We start from the raw sequence: 19331 nt of genomic DNA on the forward strand, positions 1-19331 counted from the left end.
ATCACGCCTACAACTATTGTATTAAAAGCTGCTTTACTAAACCCGCGGGGATTACAAGTGAGGTGGGGGGGGGGGGGAATGTACAAAATGATGTAAAAATAAGGTGTTATAATCAAACAAACAAACAAATAAATAAGGCAAATTAAAGGGAAAAAAAGCTGCTTTACTAACAGTGGATTATGGATATGGAACATAGTACTATACTAAAAAATGACATGCCTATTTGTATATTTTGGACTCTCATAACTACAAAGTATAAAACTGATTTATGTTATATTGTTTCCAAGTAATATGCAGATAACAAGATCCTACTGATATCACATCTGGCTATGCATAAGAAATTTCATTTAAAAAAAAAAAGACTTACTTATTTATGCATACAGAACTGGGGTATAGGCCAGAGGTGCAGGGATGGTTAAGAGAATTAATCAGAGACAGAGTGAGGAGCAGAACCAGCAGACCTACAAAGTACACTGCTGAGGGCAGCAGCCAGTGGGAGAGACAGGAAAGGTCACCAGGCCATGTGGGCCACCTCACTGGCCAGGGACTGAATTCATGACGAAGCAGCTGCTTGATAGTGGTGTGCTTTAACCTGCTGCACCGCCAGGAACACCGTGGATAAGAAATTTCAATTTGCCTGGCTGCAGCACTTTCTACTTATATGACTTTAACCCAATAACCTGACCTTTTGTTTTACTATAGGATTACAACAAAAGATTCTAACAGTTAATAAGTAAAATGCTTAGCAAATGTAGTAAAAAACAACGAAAATGGAACCATTTCTCAGTATGAGAAATTAACACAATAGGGTGCTTAGTGGGAAAAGAATGATAGAAAACTATATAGAATATACATTTTTAAAATGGAAGTTAAGACCTCCCTGGTGGTACAAAGGGTTAAAGTACAACACATGTTAGATCCCTGGCCAGGGAGGTGACCCACATGGCACAGCAGAACTCTCCTGTCTCACTGAGTGCTCCCCTCAGCAGTGTATTTCAGTCAATCTGCCTGTTTGTTCCCCACTCTGTTTATGATGAATCCTCTCACACTCCATACCAGTGGTCTATATCCCAATTTTTGTAGGCATAAATAAGTAAATCTTCAATAAAAAATAAAATGAATTTAAATAACTACAGAAAGGAATTATTAAAATAATGTAAAAATGTATATAACTTATGATTTTTTATTTATCCCTCTTTAACTTGTACAGGGCACAATATTTTATTATTTTTTTAGTAACTGAGGAAATAAAATTTTTATTATTTTTTAAAAAGATTTTTATTTATTTATGCATACAAAAACTGGGGCATAGGCCAGGGGTGTATGGAGGGGGGAGGGTGGATGAGAGGATTCACTAAAGACAGAGTGAAGAGCAACAAAACAGAGAGATCTACTGAAATATACTGCTGAAATATACAACAGGTGAGACAGGAGATATCTGCCTCACCATGTGGGTTAGCTCCCTGGCCAGGGATCAAACTTGTACTGCACTAGCTGGTGACAGCTTGATAGTGCTGAGACTTAACCCCCTGAACCACCAGGGAGGCCTGAAATAAAATTTTAAATTCTGAAGTACTCTAAACATTTCAAACTTACAGACTTACAAACTTAAGCAACCTAATAATTCTCATACTGATAAAAGGTTCCGTTTTAGTTGTTTGCTACATTTGCTAAACATTTTACTTATTATCTGTTAGAATCTTTACAACTTGATATGGTAAAATACTGTAATCGTATGATAAAACAAAAGGTCAAGTTATTAGATTAAGGTCATATAAGTGTAAGTGCCGCAGCCAACAAATTGAAATTTCTTATCCAGGGCTTTCCTGGTGGTACAAGGGGTTAAAGCACAGCACTTTACTATGTTTAATTTTTGATATAGTTTGTGTCCTTTTAATACATACACAAATATACAAAGTTCTTTCACTTTGTTTTTAAGCTTTATATATACTATCGGTACAGTTTTAAAACATGTATTTTCATCTTATTACTTTAAACCCCCCCACATTTTAATACCAATATAAAATTGAGGAGGGTAGAAGGCAAGAATAGCTTATATCAGAATCAGACATCTTCCTTAAAAGGCCTGACAGTACATATTTATTTGCAAAAATAAATGGCTATCTTATTAGCTTTAATTTGCCAACCACAGATTTAGGTGACAGTTTTCAATTACAAAATTCTGCTACTGATGAACTAAGACTAGATAATCGCATCATTAAGTCACTTACATTTTGTTCACATAAAAGTTTTAGATCATCTCTCTGAGGGGAACTCCCCACACCCCACTGTGCCTCTAAGTCATCAATCTGATTTGGTGGATGATGCATTATTGGACGGACATCACCAGCAGCAGTTGGATCGACAGTCAATTCTTTCACCCTATAATGCATAAGAAATAGCCAATATTAACAAAAGCTCATGTAGAAGAATAAGAAATATCAATTTATTCAACGTACAGGCAATTCAATTAATACAGTAAGATTGATGTCAGCTTTCCAAATGACATGTATATGAACTCTGGAAATGCTAAAGGAAGTGAAGCTGTTTTAATTTTAGGAATTTATTTGGAACTTTACAATTATTTCAAATATAATTATGATAATTATTAAGAATTAAGTATTGGGAATAATTAAGAATTATAACAATTAGTAATAATTAAGAATTAGAAATAATCAAAGTAAAAAAGACTTACTACATGTTAAGATTCACTGCAGAAAAATGCTAACAATGGCATTTAGATCAATAGATGGATTGTTCCCAAAATCAGATAATTTAATACATTCTATAGATTTCTGGTAGTCTTTATCTTCAATTAAAAGGTATGCATGAAATAACTTAATTTGTTAAATATAAAGATTACAATGTACACTTCTGGGAGACAGTATACTTTCAAAGTCAACAGAATCCTTGTTATTTCCTTACTAGGAAGTTAATTATGTGCAAAGATGACATCATCCTTAAAAACATAGTAAGGGAAATACAAAGTATGATTTCTAAATTAACATTTTAAAGCAAATAATAAAGTACATAAAAATGAATATCATGCAGTACAATCACCACCTGCCAAACAAAATAAAAATGAAAAATAAAATGGCTCAGGACAAAAGAATTATGAGACATTTATACATAGCACAACTCAAAAGGAGCTATTAAGATAAACATCTTATGTATAGAATGAAGTAGACCTGGTAATTGAAGGAGAAAAGTCGTCATACTCATAAGAAGGAGAGAGATCAGGGCGACTGCCACTACCCTGTGAGAAGGGAATGTCTGATGGACTAATTCCAAACTCCTTTACTCTGCAGCAGCACCAAAACAACAAATTAAAAGAAAATGGTCTTGTAAAGACAGTAATGTACATTCCAAATTCTCATCTCAATTTAATTTGTTTAGAAAAAGGTATTAAGCAATTCTAAGATGCATTTGAAGGTCCCTGTCCTACTGATTGCTCCATAGTCCTGTCCTCCTTTCTGGCATATCTTTCCTTTTTTCCTGAACCTTCCTGTAAGTTTAGCTAGACAATTGCTTAAATTTGAAAAACCCTTTATTTAACTAGAAGAACATGCAAACTAATTTTCGTGTGTGGTCAATACCATGAATATTGTTCTTACTAGCATTCATGAGTTTTTAACAATCACTGAGTTTCTTTATACAGCTCACAAGAAGATTAAGTTGCAATGGCACCTACTGTTTGGAATGAATTAGCTTTTCCCCTATGCATCTGAAATATTAACAACTGTGAAGGTATCAAAGAAAATAGTCAATAAATTTATAGATTTTTTCACTGAGATGAAGAACCCTGCTTGAGAAAACAATCTAAACTGCTTTTGCTAATATCTCTAAGTAGTACATTTAACCAAATTATGGCTTTCTTTGTGACTCCCTTTGTCACTATTGAGTCAATCCCATTTCCTAATAGTAGCAGTATTTCCTACATATCAGGTATTAAGATTAGTAATTTTTATACTGTATTTCTTACAATAAGCTTGTATCTCCATTTTACAAATGAGAAACTGCTAAAAATCTTTATTCCTAGGTATTTGGAATGAAAAGCAGAATGATTTGTACCAAATTATTAGTTATATTGCAAATGAATTTTATTATATAATAAATTAAAATATTTATTATACCTAAGTGAACTAGAGGAATGGCCAGATACAGTATTTTCACACTAGGGCAATCCCTTTCTAATCATTAATCTGAAGATATCAAAATTATTTAATTTGGTTTCATTCTAGAAAATGGCAAGATTCTACTACACTAAGCTGTTCTTTATCTCTCCCATGAACAATTTTAAAATAAGGATTTATGTTAATTAATAAACCCCATACTAAAAATAGTAATTACAATATTAATAATAAATCAACAGTGCATAAAGTCTGCAACTAGGAGCTCAAAATCAAAAGTTAAATGGGATTAAACTTAGAAAACAGTTAAAAGTTCTATTACATTTTTTAAAAGTTCATGTATTTTTACAAAAGTTCAATTGATTTTTATTTCCCAATTTCCCAATTGTTTTCATTATCATTTAAAAAAATGTCTTCAGTTGAAAGAAATATACATTTTAAAAAAAGGGCATGATTTCTTTTATGTAAAGCGCAAATACAGCTTCTACTGATCAGGCATACATTCACAGGTAGTAAAACTATTTTTCAAAAAGAAAGAAGAAAAATGAGAAAAGTCAGAAGAGTGGTTATGTTAGGGTGAGGATTAGCTGATGTAGGTAGGTTTGTTATTTAGGATTTATGGTCTAAAAGCAACATATGGAGATTTTTCTGGAGGACTAGTAATGCTCTTTTTCTTTTTTTTTTTTTTTAAGATTTATTTATTTGTGCATACAGAACTGGGGTACAGGCCAGAGGCTCAGGGGCGGTGAGAGGCTTCACCAGAGACAGAATGGGGAGCAGAACAGGCAGATCGATGAAGTACACAGCTGAGGGGAGCAGCGGGCGGGCTCAGGAGAGGTCTGCCACGCCATGTGGTCACCTCAGGGGTGGGGATCAAACTCATGGCGGAAGTGGCTTTAGCTTCTCAGTGCAGTGCTTTAACCCGCTGCGCCACCAGCGAGGGCCCAATGCTCTATTTCCTAATCTAGAAATAGGAATTTTCATTTTATAAAAACTCATTATTGTTTTGGGTATTTGTCCACATACTTCATAGTTCATATTTTAAAAGATAAAATTCCGTAGTAGTTAAGACAAAGAAGTAGGACAACTACTTATATTCAGCAAAATTTAGAGAATCTCCAGTTAGAAGTGGAATACAAAGGGGAATTTTATCTCTAGGTTAAGACCACAAGTATCGCCTGTGGTAAGAGAAATTTAAAATTATGCAGTCATTCAAAATAAGAGCAATGGGAAAATCTATAAACAAAACCTATATGAGCATTTATGAATATACTCATCACAATTCAAAATTTAGAGGGTATTTCATGACTCAAGGAATAAACTGCTTTAATAATCCATGTTTTCTGTACTTTCATCTATAATAATCCAGTTACATATTAAACTTTGTAACACTACCGACAAGAACAATAAAATGTAATCCACACAGAACAGACAGAACCATGTTTTTACTTCTTACTCAAACTCTAAATTCTCTATAGTATCAGAAATAATTCCAGCATATATAATTTGAGAACTATAGACACCTCCCTCTCCCAGTTGCTTTAGAGTCTTACAACTAGAAGATCTTTTTTTTTTTTTGGGTAGAAGATCTTAATTTTTAAAGGTAGTAAAATACTATGAAATACAACCGGTAAAACAGAAAAACAGAATCATGTTCTAAGAGAGAAACATTAACTCTACTAAAAATATGTTGCTCTTCCCAATTTGTTCCTTTCTTTTTTGAATTTGATAAAATGATTCTAAATATTTGTAAAAACTGAAAAAAGAAAGTATTAAGAGTTACCCTATCAGACATTAAGCCATACAGTAATCTACTCCTTTCAAGTTTAAAATAAATACCCATTTCATACCTATTTGCATATCTTAATGTATTAAGAGTATTTTCACAGGATGCCATTCCTGGAGAAATCGTGGCAATCTATGGGGGGGGAGGGGAATGCAAAGGTAAAGAAAATATTATAAATGATGAATACTAATTTGCTTCCTTATACCCATAAAGATAGTAATTATAAATGCCAGCTAAAATATAAGCTCTATGAAAAGTTGTTTATAAAAACAAAGACTACTAAAATCAGGCAGAAAATGGAGGTCAACACCTAGAAAAAGGGAGCAGCATCAAATGACTTCTGCCTCCTTGTTTGAAATAGCTTTTCAATGAAGAAAAGCACTACTACTGTCACACAGGACAACTGAAATTACATTAGAAAACTGAAATTTCATTGGTTAAGGAACTAGAGGACAGCATTTGGACCACAGCAACTAGAAAGTAAAACATGTCCCATATGAGAGACAGCCACAGAGGGAGAAACTAAAATTCTACAACCAAACTGCCAAATCTCTGGTTGACTGCTGAGTAGGCACACATTAAGTATGACTCCAAGCAACATAGCTAAACATGAAAGAAGTAAACAGATTCAGTTTCATTTACTGCCCACCATTCTGGGGGTGAGGGGGTTAAGATGTGACTTTGGATTAAGTACAGGTAAATTAATATTCTGCTAAAACAAAACCAAATCAATAACCTTAAGAATATAACACAAAGTCTCTACAGATACTCATTCATAATGACAAGTGAGTGGTATCATCCAAAATTGCTAAGCATATGAACAAATAAAAAGTTAATCCACATTCAAGAAAAAAAAAGAAGTCAATGGAGATCAAACTTAAGACCAACCAGATGTCGGAATTAGTGAAAAACATTATAATCCTATTACACTAGCAGGTACCACATAATACTAAGTATCAACCCATATCACTCAGAAAAGATTAAATTTAAGTGATTGTCACTAATGTGTATTACACTTTTCACATAGATAAAGATATTCATGTAAAAACATTAACTTACCATGCAGGTACGAGAGTTTTCACCTATGAAGGAGTCTCTTAACACCTGAGTAAGTTTACTTGCTCGGAAAGGAGTATGAGGTTTATTTCTACCTAAGGCTCTGATGCACTCCTGAAAATTAAGAAAGCAAGCATCAAAGAGTAATTTGAGCATATTTTAAAAGGTATCTTACTACAGAACTTGACATTTTTAGAGAATGTCAATATTTTATTAACAAGTTTATCACCCAATACAAGTTCCCATAAGTCCTAATTCAAGAACATGAAATTTAAAAAAAAAAAACTATTATTCCAAAAGATTCTTCAAGAAGCCATGACCAGAGTTTAAGTATCATAGGCAATAAGAGATCCACAAAGAGTTAAATGTTTAAAGTGGCACTCCAATAGAAAAATTACAGAATGCATCCCAGTAGTTCTACCAACCTTTGCTCTTCTAGTTAAGGAAGAGATTTAAAACTGATCCAACTTTTTGAAATCACCCGGCATCTTTCTGAGAAACTTTCTTAGCTCAATTCTCTGGTTACCTACCAACCTCAAAGAAAATATGAAGGACAAAGGCCTGTGGGAATCTCCCCTAAGTAGCTTTGAATTGGTTTGCCAACTAAGATTTTTTTTTGTCTCTTTTTTACCCTAAAAAGGATGTACACAAAGAAATTTTCTAGGTATAATATAAATCTTTAACTGCAAACACACACACAAAACCTCAATTTTGATAACCTTTCACTTTGAAATGAAGCAAATACCATTTTGTGACTGAGAAAAGAAAATTAAAGTTACATATAAAAGGCTTTTCATAATTAAATACGTTTTATTTACCTTGAGTGCTAAAAGGCTTTTATTAATTTCAGCACCTTCAAGCCTAGTTTGCCTGTCTGCACTGGAAGTATCAGCTCCTCTTTCATTTCCAGCCAAATCGATGAGAGAAAATTTTCCATGCAGTTTTCCTTTCCTTCTCAGAATAATCTGAAACACTGCATGACTCCGAGATGAATGTGCATTTGCTGATGTTTGACCAGATGTTCTACAGTGCGATTAAGGAAATTTCGACACATAAAAATTTGAATTCAGATGTCAAATCATAGTATTTTCATTAAAAAGCAAAATACAAAAACTACTTAGCCAACTTTCATCATTTAAACCAACATACTAATTTATTTGTGGTATGTTAGCGATATTGTAAGTATCAAAGATACATGTAAGTAAAGATTTTAAGAAGTGTTTTTACTTCCAAGATGTATAGAATAACATCCTTGATCTGTTTTTTGCTATAGCTAACTTATCTAAAACTTATTATGCAGTTAATTTTCCCTTTGTTAATTAAAAAGAGATTTACCTGCAACTGTTGCCTATGTCAATGAGTTTCAGTACATCTTCAACACATTTGACCTCCCTTTCCTGTAATCCCACCACTTGAACCTGCTGTTTTCCATCTTCTAGCACTCTTAATTTTGTTTTTCTGTTTAGCAAATCAAACACCTATTTAAAAAAAATTAAAAGTAAAAAAATCACCTTAAAGGAAAAAAAGTCTGTAAGAATGAGTCATCCAGAAATCCAATATTCAGAGAATCATCATTAGAATAAAATGTTCACTACTGAGGTTGAAGAGTTCCAAAAAGCATTAAAAAGAAAACTTGTAACAAATTCTAATACCATTTTCTAAATGCATATAAAAAGTGGTGGTGATGGCTGCATAACAATATAAATATACTTAAAAGTCACTGAACCTGTACACCTAAAAATAGTTAAACAGTAAGTTTTGTTATATATGTTGTAAATGCAATTAAAAAGGGACACGAGGCCCTCGCTGGTGGCAGTGGGTTAAAGCACTGCACTAAGAAGCTTAAGCCACCTCCGCATGAGTTTGACCCCTGCCTGCCCGGAGGTGACCACATGGTGCGGCAGCCCACGGTTCCCCTCAGCAGTGTACTCTGTCCATCTGCCTGTTCTGCTCTCCACTCTGTCCCTGGTGAATCCTCTCACCCTCCACATCTCTGGCCTGTACCCTAGTTCTGTATGAATAAATATATCTTTAAAAAAAAAAAAAAGGGTCCACTTACTTTTCCACTGTAAATTTCAAAAAAGGTTGCATATACTTGAAGTTCTAACTTCTTGTAGTTTGGCTTCTTTAGCATTAAAAACACATCTCGAGCTGTCAAGAATTTCATATGGAGAAAATTTGTTAAGATTTTAAAAATATTTTAAAAATATTTTTAAAAAGAAAACCAAAATTCCTATTTTTAGGTTAATAAGTTAATCTTTACCTAGACTGATAATAAAAAATTAAGATTAAAGTGAACTTTATATTACTTCTTTATAAAAGAAGTAATAATTTTTATTATTTTACATTTAAAGTTTAGATGTTACTGTCCTTCATATTTTTTAAAAGCACACACTACAATCCTTATAAATAGTACAAAATTATTGCAGGTAGTCATAATAAGGCTACTCTCATGATACCAGATAGGTTTTCATAAATCAGCTGTCCAACAATAAATACTAACTTCTAACAATATACCAGATTACAATGACACAAATACAATCAAGATTTCAGCACCCCAAATTAATCCCACATTCTTTACACAAGTTTACATAACCTAAAATTGACATAATATAAAGTATATATAAAATTACAATTATCCTTAAAGTCCTAAACAATATTTCCAAGTCTTATTTCAAAGTCACTTCAACACCCTCTTACAAATAATATGGGGGGGAGAGGAGGGGTGGAGAAGGGAGTCAAACAATTACCTGCTAATGCATAAATTCCTTTTGAACAATCTTGGTTCTTTCCTGAAAAATCACCTCCCATTGTCTATAATAAAAAGACAATAAAGAACAGACATTTTTCAAGAGAAAAACCTTTAAAAATTGTAGGTCTTAGAGCAAGTTAAGATAAACTGTAACTTCATATTAGGATATGACTATTATAAATTCCTTACATGAGTTTTTCCACTTCCAGTTTGCCCATAAGCAAAGCATGTAGCCATTCCCCTTTCAAATATAGTTTCCACTAGTGGTCTGGCTGTAAACCTTAAAAAACAAATCCATTGGTCAGAATGTTAACAGTTAAATCACACAAATAAGTTATAACAAATCTTATTAAAACTTATACCATGAGCTTTAAACAAATTTAAACTTAATGTAAGGCCACTTAGCCCACTGATTTTTTAGAAATTTTAAATAATCAACATCCTTTAAATGCTGAAAGGTATTAAAAACATAATTGCAAGAAATAATTGAGCTAATAATAAATGATGGTCAAAATAATAATGAATAGAAAAAAACTGATAGGAACTCAACTAATTAGGAAGTTTCTCAAAACAACAGAAGACATATGAGTCAGATAAGTAGACATACATAATGAAAACAAACCAAAATAATTATCAAAAGGTCCGACAGGTACAGAAACAAAAGAATGACAATCTTAAAAGAAACACTCTTTTAAGAGTATTCTTAATAGTACTGATTGAGACCACTTAGCAAAGTAGAAAAATGGTCAGATTTTCTTGAATGTAGATAAATATAAATTATGCACATAAAGCACCCAGTTCTGAATTGACAGTTTTGATTCAGGAAAAGAATTCCAAAATATTTGGCTGGAATTTTTTTTCAAACATGTAAATGTAATCCACTGCTACAGCTATATTTACTAAATCTAGTATAAACACAGAAATATACCTTCATTTTTCATGTTTTTTCAAAAAGATTATAAAAATTAAATAGGCATTTATGAGAGAAGAGAGGACATACAGGGAGAGGGAAAACTCTGATCTCAGAAAGAAAAAAAGTATACAATTTAAACAAATTCTTCACACTTTGTACTTATCATTCATGTTTTTAATTTTGTGTTCTTTGTGTACAACTAAAGTTCCCAGTAAGACCAATGGAATTGATCTCAGCCATATTTCATTTATCAATTCTTATTGTCTATCAATTCTTATTGTCTCTTAATAGCTATTTAATTCTGTTTTAAATCTATTCACAAAGAAAACATTCTAGTAATTGCCAATACAGTTCTGTAAGGACTGAAATAGCTAAACAGCTAAAAAGGGATCTTTTATAGTAAATGGAAATGAATATTCACAACATATGACAATTTACACTTGCCATAAAAAATTGAGATATCAATGTATAATACCTGCAAATTTAAATGTTTTATAATTTCAATGTGACCATACAAAAATTTCATATACTAAAACTATCTTAATTATTAGAGACAGTAAGTAATTAGGCAAATATTAAGTAGTTTTACAGTTTTTTTTTTAACCATAAGTGGTGGCCCATGCTAAATAAAGACCTAGACAAATTAATGATTATGTATTACAGCTATTTCAATTTTCTTTACTAGTGCAAAAGATTAAAAAGTAAAAACCAAAGTCCTTTTCTAACCATTTCCATTTCTAGAGGTCCAGAAAATGTTAACATTTCCCAGAAAATTTCTACTTTCATATATATGGTGTGTGAGATGTCTGTAAAATAAATAATGAAAACTGTTAAGTTGGGGGGAGCATTAGAGGTAACAAATGTTAGTATTCATTGGAATGGTTATTACTTTCTTAAAAAAACTCATGGTAAAAAGCATTTTACAGCTTTGGAAAAATGCTGATTAATTTAAGTATCAGGGTGGTAAAAAACATGGCATGTGAACAAAATTCTGATTTAAAATGAATTTACCTACCTGTAAACCATTTCATTAGGAGCTGAGTCATCAAAGGCATAATCAAAACGAAATGTTTGGTTTTCTAGGTACCTTGTTAAATCTACTTTTTGTTTTGGTTCATGTACCATCACAACATCTTTACTAGGAATTGTGATTACGTCAAGATCTTTCATCTGGGTTTCTAAAAGAATAAATGAAAATCAGCCCCAGTAGTTTTCACAGCATTTGATTTAATGTACAAAATTACTTTTAATAGGAAAAATTTAGATGAAAGTAGTAAGTTTTGTAAATATAAGTATTTCATAAACATGTCATTCGTTAACAATATTTCAACAAAACAAAAATATCAAGATTTCTACAAAGCAATGACTCAGAGCATTAACCAACAGACTTAACCAAATAAATCTGCATTATGATTATGTAGAAATGATTTACATTTCAGTCTTCTAATCCAATTAGATTTCTGCTATTAACAAAATTAATTGGAGATAGGACAAAATCAATCATTTATTCCAGTTTAACATCATACCTTTTTTATTGAGTGGTCGTTTTCTCACACAGACACATATTCTATGTTCATCAATCTAGAAATAAAATTTTTTATTTCAATGTTTACCAGTGACACGTAAAACAATGAAAAGTCAACTATGCATTATTTCCTCCAAAGGATTTAGAAAATTAAGCACAATATAGATATAAGCTTAAAAAACAATTTGCTTGCACAAATTTCAATAGTTCTCAGATATAATTATTCTAAAATATTGAGGATAAATGGAAACACACTTAGTTTATTATTTGGTAAGCCATTAGGAAATAACTTTGTAGAGGGCATTGTTCCTAGTCACATTAGATTCCTGGAGAGAAGCTGCCTCATTTACTTTAGGAAATACTGTGTAGAATAAAAGTAAAATTTCCTACCAAGTAGTCTGTCTTTAGATTATATATAGGGAAAATTGTTAACAACTACAATTACAGTAGCGTCCCTCCCCCAATGAAAATCCCCTGACGGTCAAGGCTAATATGCTTGTATGTATGTAAAGTGGTGAAGTATTTGTATATAAATTATATAATCCTCCCCTATTACTTAAAATCATCAAGATCCCTTATAATTCCTAATACAATGAAAGTACTGTATAGTTATGTTGTAATTATTTGGGGAATAATAGAAAAAAGGTCTGTATAGTTGACTTCTGAACAACATACACTTGAGTTGCACAGATCAACTTACAGTGGATTTCTTTATATCCCTGGGTTCTGCAATCATGAATTCAACCATCCGTGGAAATTAGTTTGCAGAATCTGTGGACTTGAAACCAGCCTAGGGCAGGCTACCAGAATCAGAAATTAAACACAGATTTTTGATTGCACAACACTGCTCCTTTAACCCCCACACTGTTCAAGAGTCAACTATACATGTTCATTATAGACACCAGCATCATGACCTAACTATGTACTATGTATTTCTGAATCACAACTGTTTCAATCAGAAGATATTGAACCTGTGGATACAGAAACCTGACTATATATAGAAAAGATATAGGACCCCATATTAATTAGCAAAATAATTTGAAAAAAATTATAAATATACCAATTCTTTCACACTTTATCATAAAATCTATGTCCCCAACACTTGCCTTTTAATAACAACACAAAAAGCAGTGATTGGCAAAGTATGGCTCACAGGCCTAACAGTGCTCAATACCACTTTTGTGAAGTCTTACTAAAACAAGTGAGGGGCCCTCTCTGATGGGGTAACAAGTTAAAATACAACACTGCAAGTGAGCAGTAGCTGCTTCAGTGTGGGTTAAATCCCTAGCTCCAGAGGTGATACACATGCCGTGTGTATCTCCTGACTTTCCCGCTGTTCCCCTCAGCAGTGTACTTTATCAATCTGCCTGTTCTGCTCTTCACTCTATCTCTGGTGAATCCTTTCACTGCCCCTGTACCTCTAGCCTGCACCCTAGTTCTGTATGCATAAATAAATCTTACCCAAAAATAAACTGGACCCATTCTTTTTATGTACTGTCTACAGCTGCGTTCATACTAGAATAAGAGAACTGAGTAGTATTCTACCATCAAGCCCTTTTCAGAAAAAGTTTGCCAACCTGTTCTAATGTTTGAGATCAGAAATAGTAGGTTAAACAGAGGGGAAGCAAGGCCTAAAATATGTGAAATATTTTGAACTGCATTAAATCCTATATAATACAACCACCTAACACAACCATATTTTGTGTACCTAATATAATCTGTGTATGCTATATCAGAGATTATATTCATTTAGTACCAGCTAGTGACAAAAGTATCCTCTAATAAATTTTCACTCTTCAGCAGAAGGGAGTAATAAGAACTTTTCTTGAGCATTAAGTTTTTCTTGTCTCCTGCAGTCAGGAAAAAAATTTAATAATAAAGTTAAGACTTTATTGTTATAAGTCTTAACAACATTTACTTAAAAATAAAAAAATGAACTAATAGTAAACTGGAACAACCTATGGTAAACATGAAATAAGTTTATAAAGTTGAAGTCAAAGTGTTAAGTGATAGTCAGAAAAAAAACTGGGTCTTCTGATAAAAATCCTTTATTTGCTGTTTGGCCAAAAGACTAGGCTTAGTTATGAAAAAGGACATCTGTGGAAAACATGCCTGATACATAAAATTAAAGGAGATAAACTGTAGAGGGTTTCTTGATTTTCTTCTTAAAATATGGGGGGAAATATCCACAGGAAAGGAAAAAACTACATAGCTAAATACAATTATTATTTTGTGGGTAGCAAATATGTATTTACAACACTAAAAAATCCCAGAGTAATGGTTTATAAAATTCTAAGGGACCTCCCTGATGGCACAAGGGGTTAAATCTCAATACTATGAAGCTGCTGGCAGCCATGTGGCACTGACCTATCCTGCCTCGCCCACTGCTTCCCTCAGTAGTGCATTTCAACAGATCCACATCTTCTGCTCCCCACTCTCTGGTGAGTCTTCTCATCCCATACCCCTGGTCTGTACCCCAGTTCTTATATGCATAAATAAATAAAAATAAATCTTAAAAAAATCTTACAGGGTCTGCTGTCGTTAATGGTCTATAATCCAAACTTCCTCTAAAGTCTCTGATCATACACATAATTTCATAATTTGGATTTGTAGCATCAACATCCTATAAAAGAGAATTAGTTGTTTATTATAATTACAATAACGATGTATACTTGCTTTTACATTAGATAGGGTTTGAAAAATAAAATTAAATCAATAGATTGTATCATTAGTCATAGCCAAGCCCAAACTCAAACTAGATATGTGACATAATTTAGTTTCAAAGTTCAGGACTAATAATGTGCCTAGAAATCAGTTTCATGTTAAAAACACAATTGTGGCCCTCCCTGGTGTGCAGCGGGTTAAAGCACAGCACTGAGAAGCTAAAGCCACTTCCTCATGAGTTCGATTCCCGCCTGCCCCGGAGGTGACCACATGATGTGGCAGATCTCTCCTGACCCGCCTGCTGCTTCCTTCAGCAGTGTACTTCGTAGATCTGCCTGTTCTGTTCCCCACTCTGTCTCTGGTGAATCCTCTCACTGCCCCTGAGCCTTTGGCCTGTACCCGAGTTCTGTATAAATAAATAAATAAATCTTTAAAAAAAAAAAAACAAAAACACAATTGTTAGTCTACATGCATTCTGCTAACTTCAAACCAAACACTCGCAATAAAGTCAACCATGACGTATCAAAAAATTAATCTGTGGGCCCTCCCTAATGGCATTATGGGTTAAGCATAGCCCTTCAAGTGCCAGTTCCATCCCCAGCACCAGAGCTGACCCACATGGCGTGGCAGACCTGACCCACCCACTGGTCCCCTCAGCAGTATACTTCATTGATCTGCCTGTTCTGCTCTTCACTCTGTCGCTGGTGAATCCGCTCACTGCCCTTGCATCTCTGACCTGTACCCGGATCTGTATGTGTAAATAAATAATCTTTTAAAAAATTAATAAATTATGCATATATCTTAACTGTATTAGAAAGTGTAATAAAAGGCCACCTAGTAGGCAAGGGGTTAACTCTCAGTGCTATCACAATTATGGCCTAAGTTCAATCATGGGTCACAAAGCTAACCTCCTTAGGGTACAGAAGACATCTCCTGTCTCCCCTTACAGTGTATTTCAGTAAACCTGCCTGTTCTACTTCCTTTTCTGTCACTGGTGAATCCTTTCAGCATCCTCGTACCTCTGGCCTACATCCCAGATCTTTTACACACACACACACACACACACACACACACACACACACACACACGAAAATTCAATAAAACAGTGCTTATCTTAAACATTGACAATGAAATATAGGGAAGCAGAACTTCTAGAAAAATTCAATTAATCAGCTTCTTCCTACTACTTAAACCAGTGTTTAGACAAATTAGAAATATGGGCTTGTTTATGTTCCATATTTTTATTGATTATCAATAAAATAAAAAATCTAGTCCTAAATCAACAGGAATTTATGAATCAGATGTCAAGATAATTTTCCAAATATTTAAAATTTAAGTTAATGAATGCTGACTGCAATTTATATTTTGTTTCAAAATGAGATTAAGATAAACATGGTAATAGTTAGCCTCCTAACAGTGAGCAGTAAACTATTGAGCATTGCCATATTTTTTTAAACACCAAATACAGATTTGCACTGAAAATAATTGCATTTCAAATCTATTAAGGAAACTTACTTTCCATTAAAATTTTTTGTAGGAAATAATACCAGCAGTGACAATTGAGAAGCAGAAGCTTTAAAGTGAGAATTAGGAGATCACTTTATAGGAAATACTATAAAGCACCCATAGCGAACAGTAGGTGGCGACTGTGAGAAGTACTAATAATCTGTTTTGCCTATTATTTTCAAATCCAACTGGTCCTTTTCAGGTCCTTTTCAGATTCAAGTTGATTTATTCAGATTGAGAATTGTACTGCATACTACAATTTCATAATACAGCATACACCTTTATGACTAAGGTGTATGCTCTTACAGAAACAACCCCCAGGTTTTATTGGAGTGGCAAGTTCTCAGAATTATAACAGATACAAACAAAGAATAGAAAGTACAAAATTTATTATGTAGTGACCCATAGAGAGATAAACCAGCCCTCTATGTAATTTTTCTACTGCTAATAAACAGTTTTCTGTCATGTAAGTGAACACGAGAGGGCACTGTAGAGATACATTCTCAATTATCTGGTATTAATCAAAACACAAGAATTGCCTCCCTTTTGCTGATTATATAACCATGTAAAACACAGTAATAAAATTCATAGCATAATTGGATAGTCTCCTGAATATACCTCTAGATTACTTTTCAAAGTCAAAATCTTGACTAGCATATGCATTAGAATTCTGGAACACAATGGCTTATTCAAAAAGGAACAAACTTTAAGATAACATGCAGCCACTAAAATACAAAAGGTACATGTTGTTAAAATGTTAAGATAAATTGTTTCCATAAAAATCTGTATTATAACCTCAATATCTAACTAAGCACTACATATAATCCTTTAAAGTACATTACAAGGTTTTTTGTTATTTTTTTTAAACAAGCCAATCACTTCCACTGAAAACATTTCTTTCTTTTACAAACCTGGGCTCTTTTTTCTCTAAGTTCTTGCTGTTGCAGTCTCCGTTTTTCTCGTTTTTCTTGTAATTTTTCTACTTCTTTCACACAATTAGATTTTCTACGTGCTAAAATAAAAGAAATATGAACTTTAGTTTTCTTTTCAGACCAATGTACTTACACACAAAAATTTTATATATAATTTCAGCACATACACACCTTCCCAAAAAGGAACACAATGATAAAGCATGCCTATAACAACCATGTGAACGTTACTAATGAGCTGCTTTAACAAAACTAGGAACAGGACAATATACATATAAGAGTCAAGAAAAATGACTCTAACATATTGATACATGTCATCTCTTGGTTTAGAATCACAGATTTTTGAATTGAGAGGTACCAATAACACTGTCAAATTATTTCCTGGCCAGAATTTTAAATTCTAAGTAACTGGAATACTGTTTAGTAGCCACAAACTTTTTTTTTATCTGAAATAATATTTAAAACCCCAATTAATGGACTAAGCTTCTTAGAAAAAAATAATTGTCCTCAGTGGTAAGATGAAATCTGCAATAAAGTTTGCAATTAGGTGGTTTACCATTTGGGGACTTATAAAGATGACCAAGAGAGAATACATGTATGCCTAAGATGACTGAATCCTTGATACATGATTTACATACAAGGGGGTCCAAATTCCTTTTTTGCAGCTTGAACTGGAGATATATCTGAAACACTACCATTCTGTTGTGCAGAGGAAGACTGTTCAGGAAGTTGACTAGGCCGTGCACGTGCAGAACCAATCACTGTAAGGAAGACAAAAATTAGTAAAGGTGAAACTCAGTTTAAAAAAAAAAGAACAAAGAGGCCCTCCCTGGTGGCCCAGTGGGTTAAAGCACAGCACTGAGAATCTAAAGCCGCTTCCTCATGAGTTCGATTCCCGCCTGCCCCGGAGGTGACCACATGGCATGGCAGACCTCTCCTGACCTGCCCGCTGCTCCCCTCAGCAGTGTACTTCGTCGATCTGCCTGTTCTGTTCCCCACTCTGTCTCTGGTGAAGCCTCTCGCCGCCCCTGAGCCTCTGGCCTGTACCCCAGTTCTGTATGCACAAATAAATAAATCTTTAAAAAAAAAAAAAAAAAGAACAAAGAGGGCCCTTCCTGGTGGCAGAGCAGGTTAAAGCACAGCACGAGGAAGCTAAAGCCACTTCAGCTGAGTTCGATCTCTGGTCCTGGAGGTAACCCACCTGGCATGGCAGACCTCTCCTGACCCACCTGCTGCTCCCCTCAGCAGTGTACCTCATTGATCTACCTGTTCTGCTCCCCACTCTATCTCTGGTGAAGCCTCTCACCACCCCTGTACCTGTGGTCTGTACCCTAGTTTATATGTTTATATGTATAAATAAATAAATCTTTTAAAAAAAAAAAGGAACGCTATCTCAAAACAATTGATCTTAAAAAGTTGCATTAGCAAATTTCCAAGTTTATACCTAATTGTGTATGTAATGTTAGGTAATAATCAATTCTGTTCAATAAACTGCTATGTTAACAGAGGTTTTGAAAGTAATGTACAGACTTTGGTTCCACCAATGTGAATATGAGTCACAAAACTCAATCTGGATAATTTATGTAAAAGCCAAACCCATGCTTGTTTTTTTTCTGTTTAAAGATTTATTTTTGCATACACAAACTGGGGTGTAAGCCAGATGTGTGAGGAGGGCCTGAGAGGGAGGTGAGAAGATTCACCCAAGTGGGGAGCAGAACAGGCAGATCTACTGAAATATACTGCTGAGGGGTGCAGCAGGGTAAACAGGAGAGATCTGCTGTGCCATGTGACCGGGACTCTAACCCAGCTGGGCATCCAACTTGTGCTGCAGTGGCTGGCTATAGCTTGATAGTGCTATTTTTAATCCCTGTGCAACCAGGGAAGCCCCTGCCTTGATTTTCATTAAAAAATATATATATATAAGTGTGCAATGTAAAACTTCAAATACATTATTTTGAGACTCAACACAATTTCTAGGTATTGAAAGCAACTTAAAAATTCTTCAACTCTGGGCCCTCCCTGGTGGCGCAGCGGGTTAAAGCACAGCACTGAGAATCTGAAGCCACTTCC

The 19331-nt window shown here is 33.8% G+C and overlaps 1 protein-coding gene across 4 annotated transcripts in view; it reads right to left on the minus strand.

The window, feature by feature from the left end:
- Positions 1 to 19331, minus strand: part of KIF2A (kinesin heavy chain member 2A) — a 31550-nt gene that overhangs the window by 7790 nt on the left and 4429 nt on the right. Inside the window, exons 4-17 of one of the 4 annotated variants that reach the window (XM_012721842.1) lie at positions 17957 to 18022; positions 17244 to 17344; positions 14690 to 14785; positions 12164 to 12218; positions 11653 to 11815; positions 9914 to 10004; positions 9723 to 9786; positions 9032 to 9123; positions 8308 to 8450; positions 7791 to 7995; positions 6976 to 7086; positions 5981 to 6048; positions 3189 to 3302; positions 2232 to 2382 (exon numbers count right to left, since the gene is read on the minus strand). In XM_012721842.1, coding sequence (XP_012577296.1) covers positions 2232 to 2382; positions 3189 to 3302; positions 5981 to 6048; positions 6976 to 7086; positions 7791 to 7995; positions 8308 to 8450; positions 9032 to 9123; positions 9723 to 9786; positions 9914 to 10004; positions 11653 to 11815; positions 12164 to 12218; positions 14690 to 14785; positions 17244 to 17344; positions 17957 to 18022 — 1520 coding nt within the window. Of the gene's footprint in view, positions 1 to 2231; positions 2383 to 3188; positions 3303 to 5980; positions 6049 to 6975; positions 7087 to 7790; positions 7996 to 8307; positions 8451 to 9031; positions 9124 to 9722; positions 9787 to 9913; positions 10005 to 11652; positions 11816 to 12163; positions 12219 to 14689; positions 14786 to 17243; positions 17345 to 17899; positions 18023 to 19331 lie in introns of all 4 variants that reach the window. The other 3 variants (XM_004678277.2, XM_004678278.2, XM_004678280.2) reach the window with 3 other exon arrangements.

Source organism: Condylura cristata, unplaced genomic scaffold (assembly GCF_000260355.1).
Source record: "Condylura cristata isolate star-nosed mole 26May11 unplaced genomic scaffold, ConCri1.0 scaffold00007, whole genome shotgun sequence".
NCBI classification, from domain to species: Eukaryota; Metazoa; Chordata; class Mammalia; order Eulipotyphla; family Talpidae; genus Condylura; species Condylura cristata.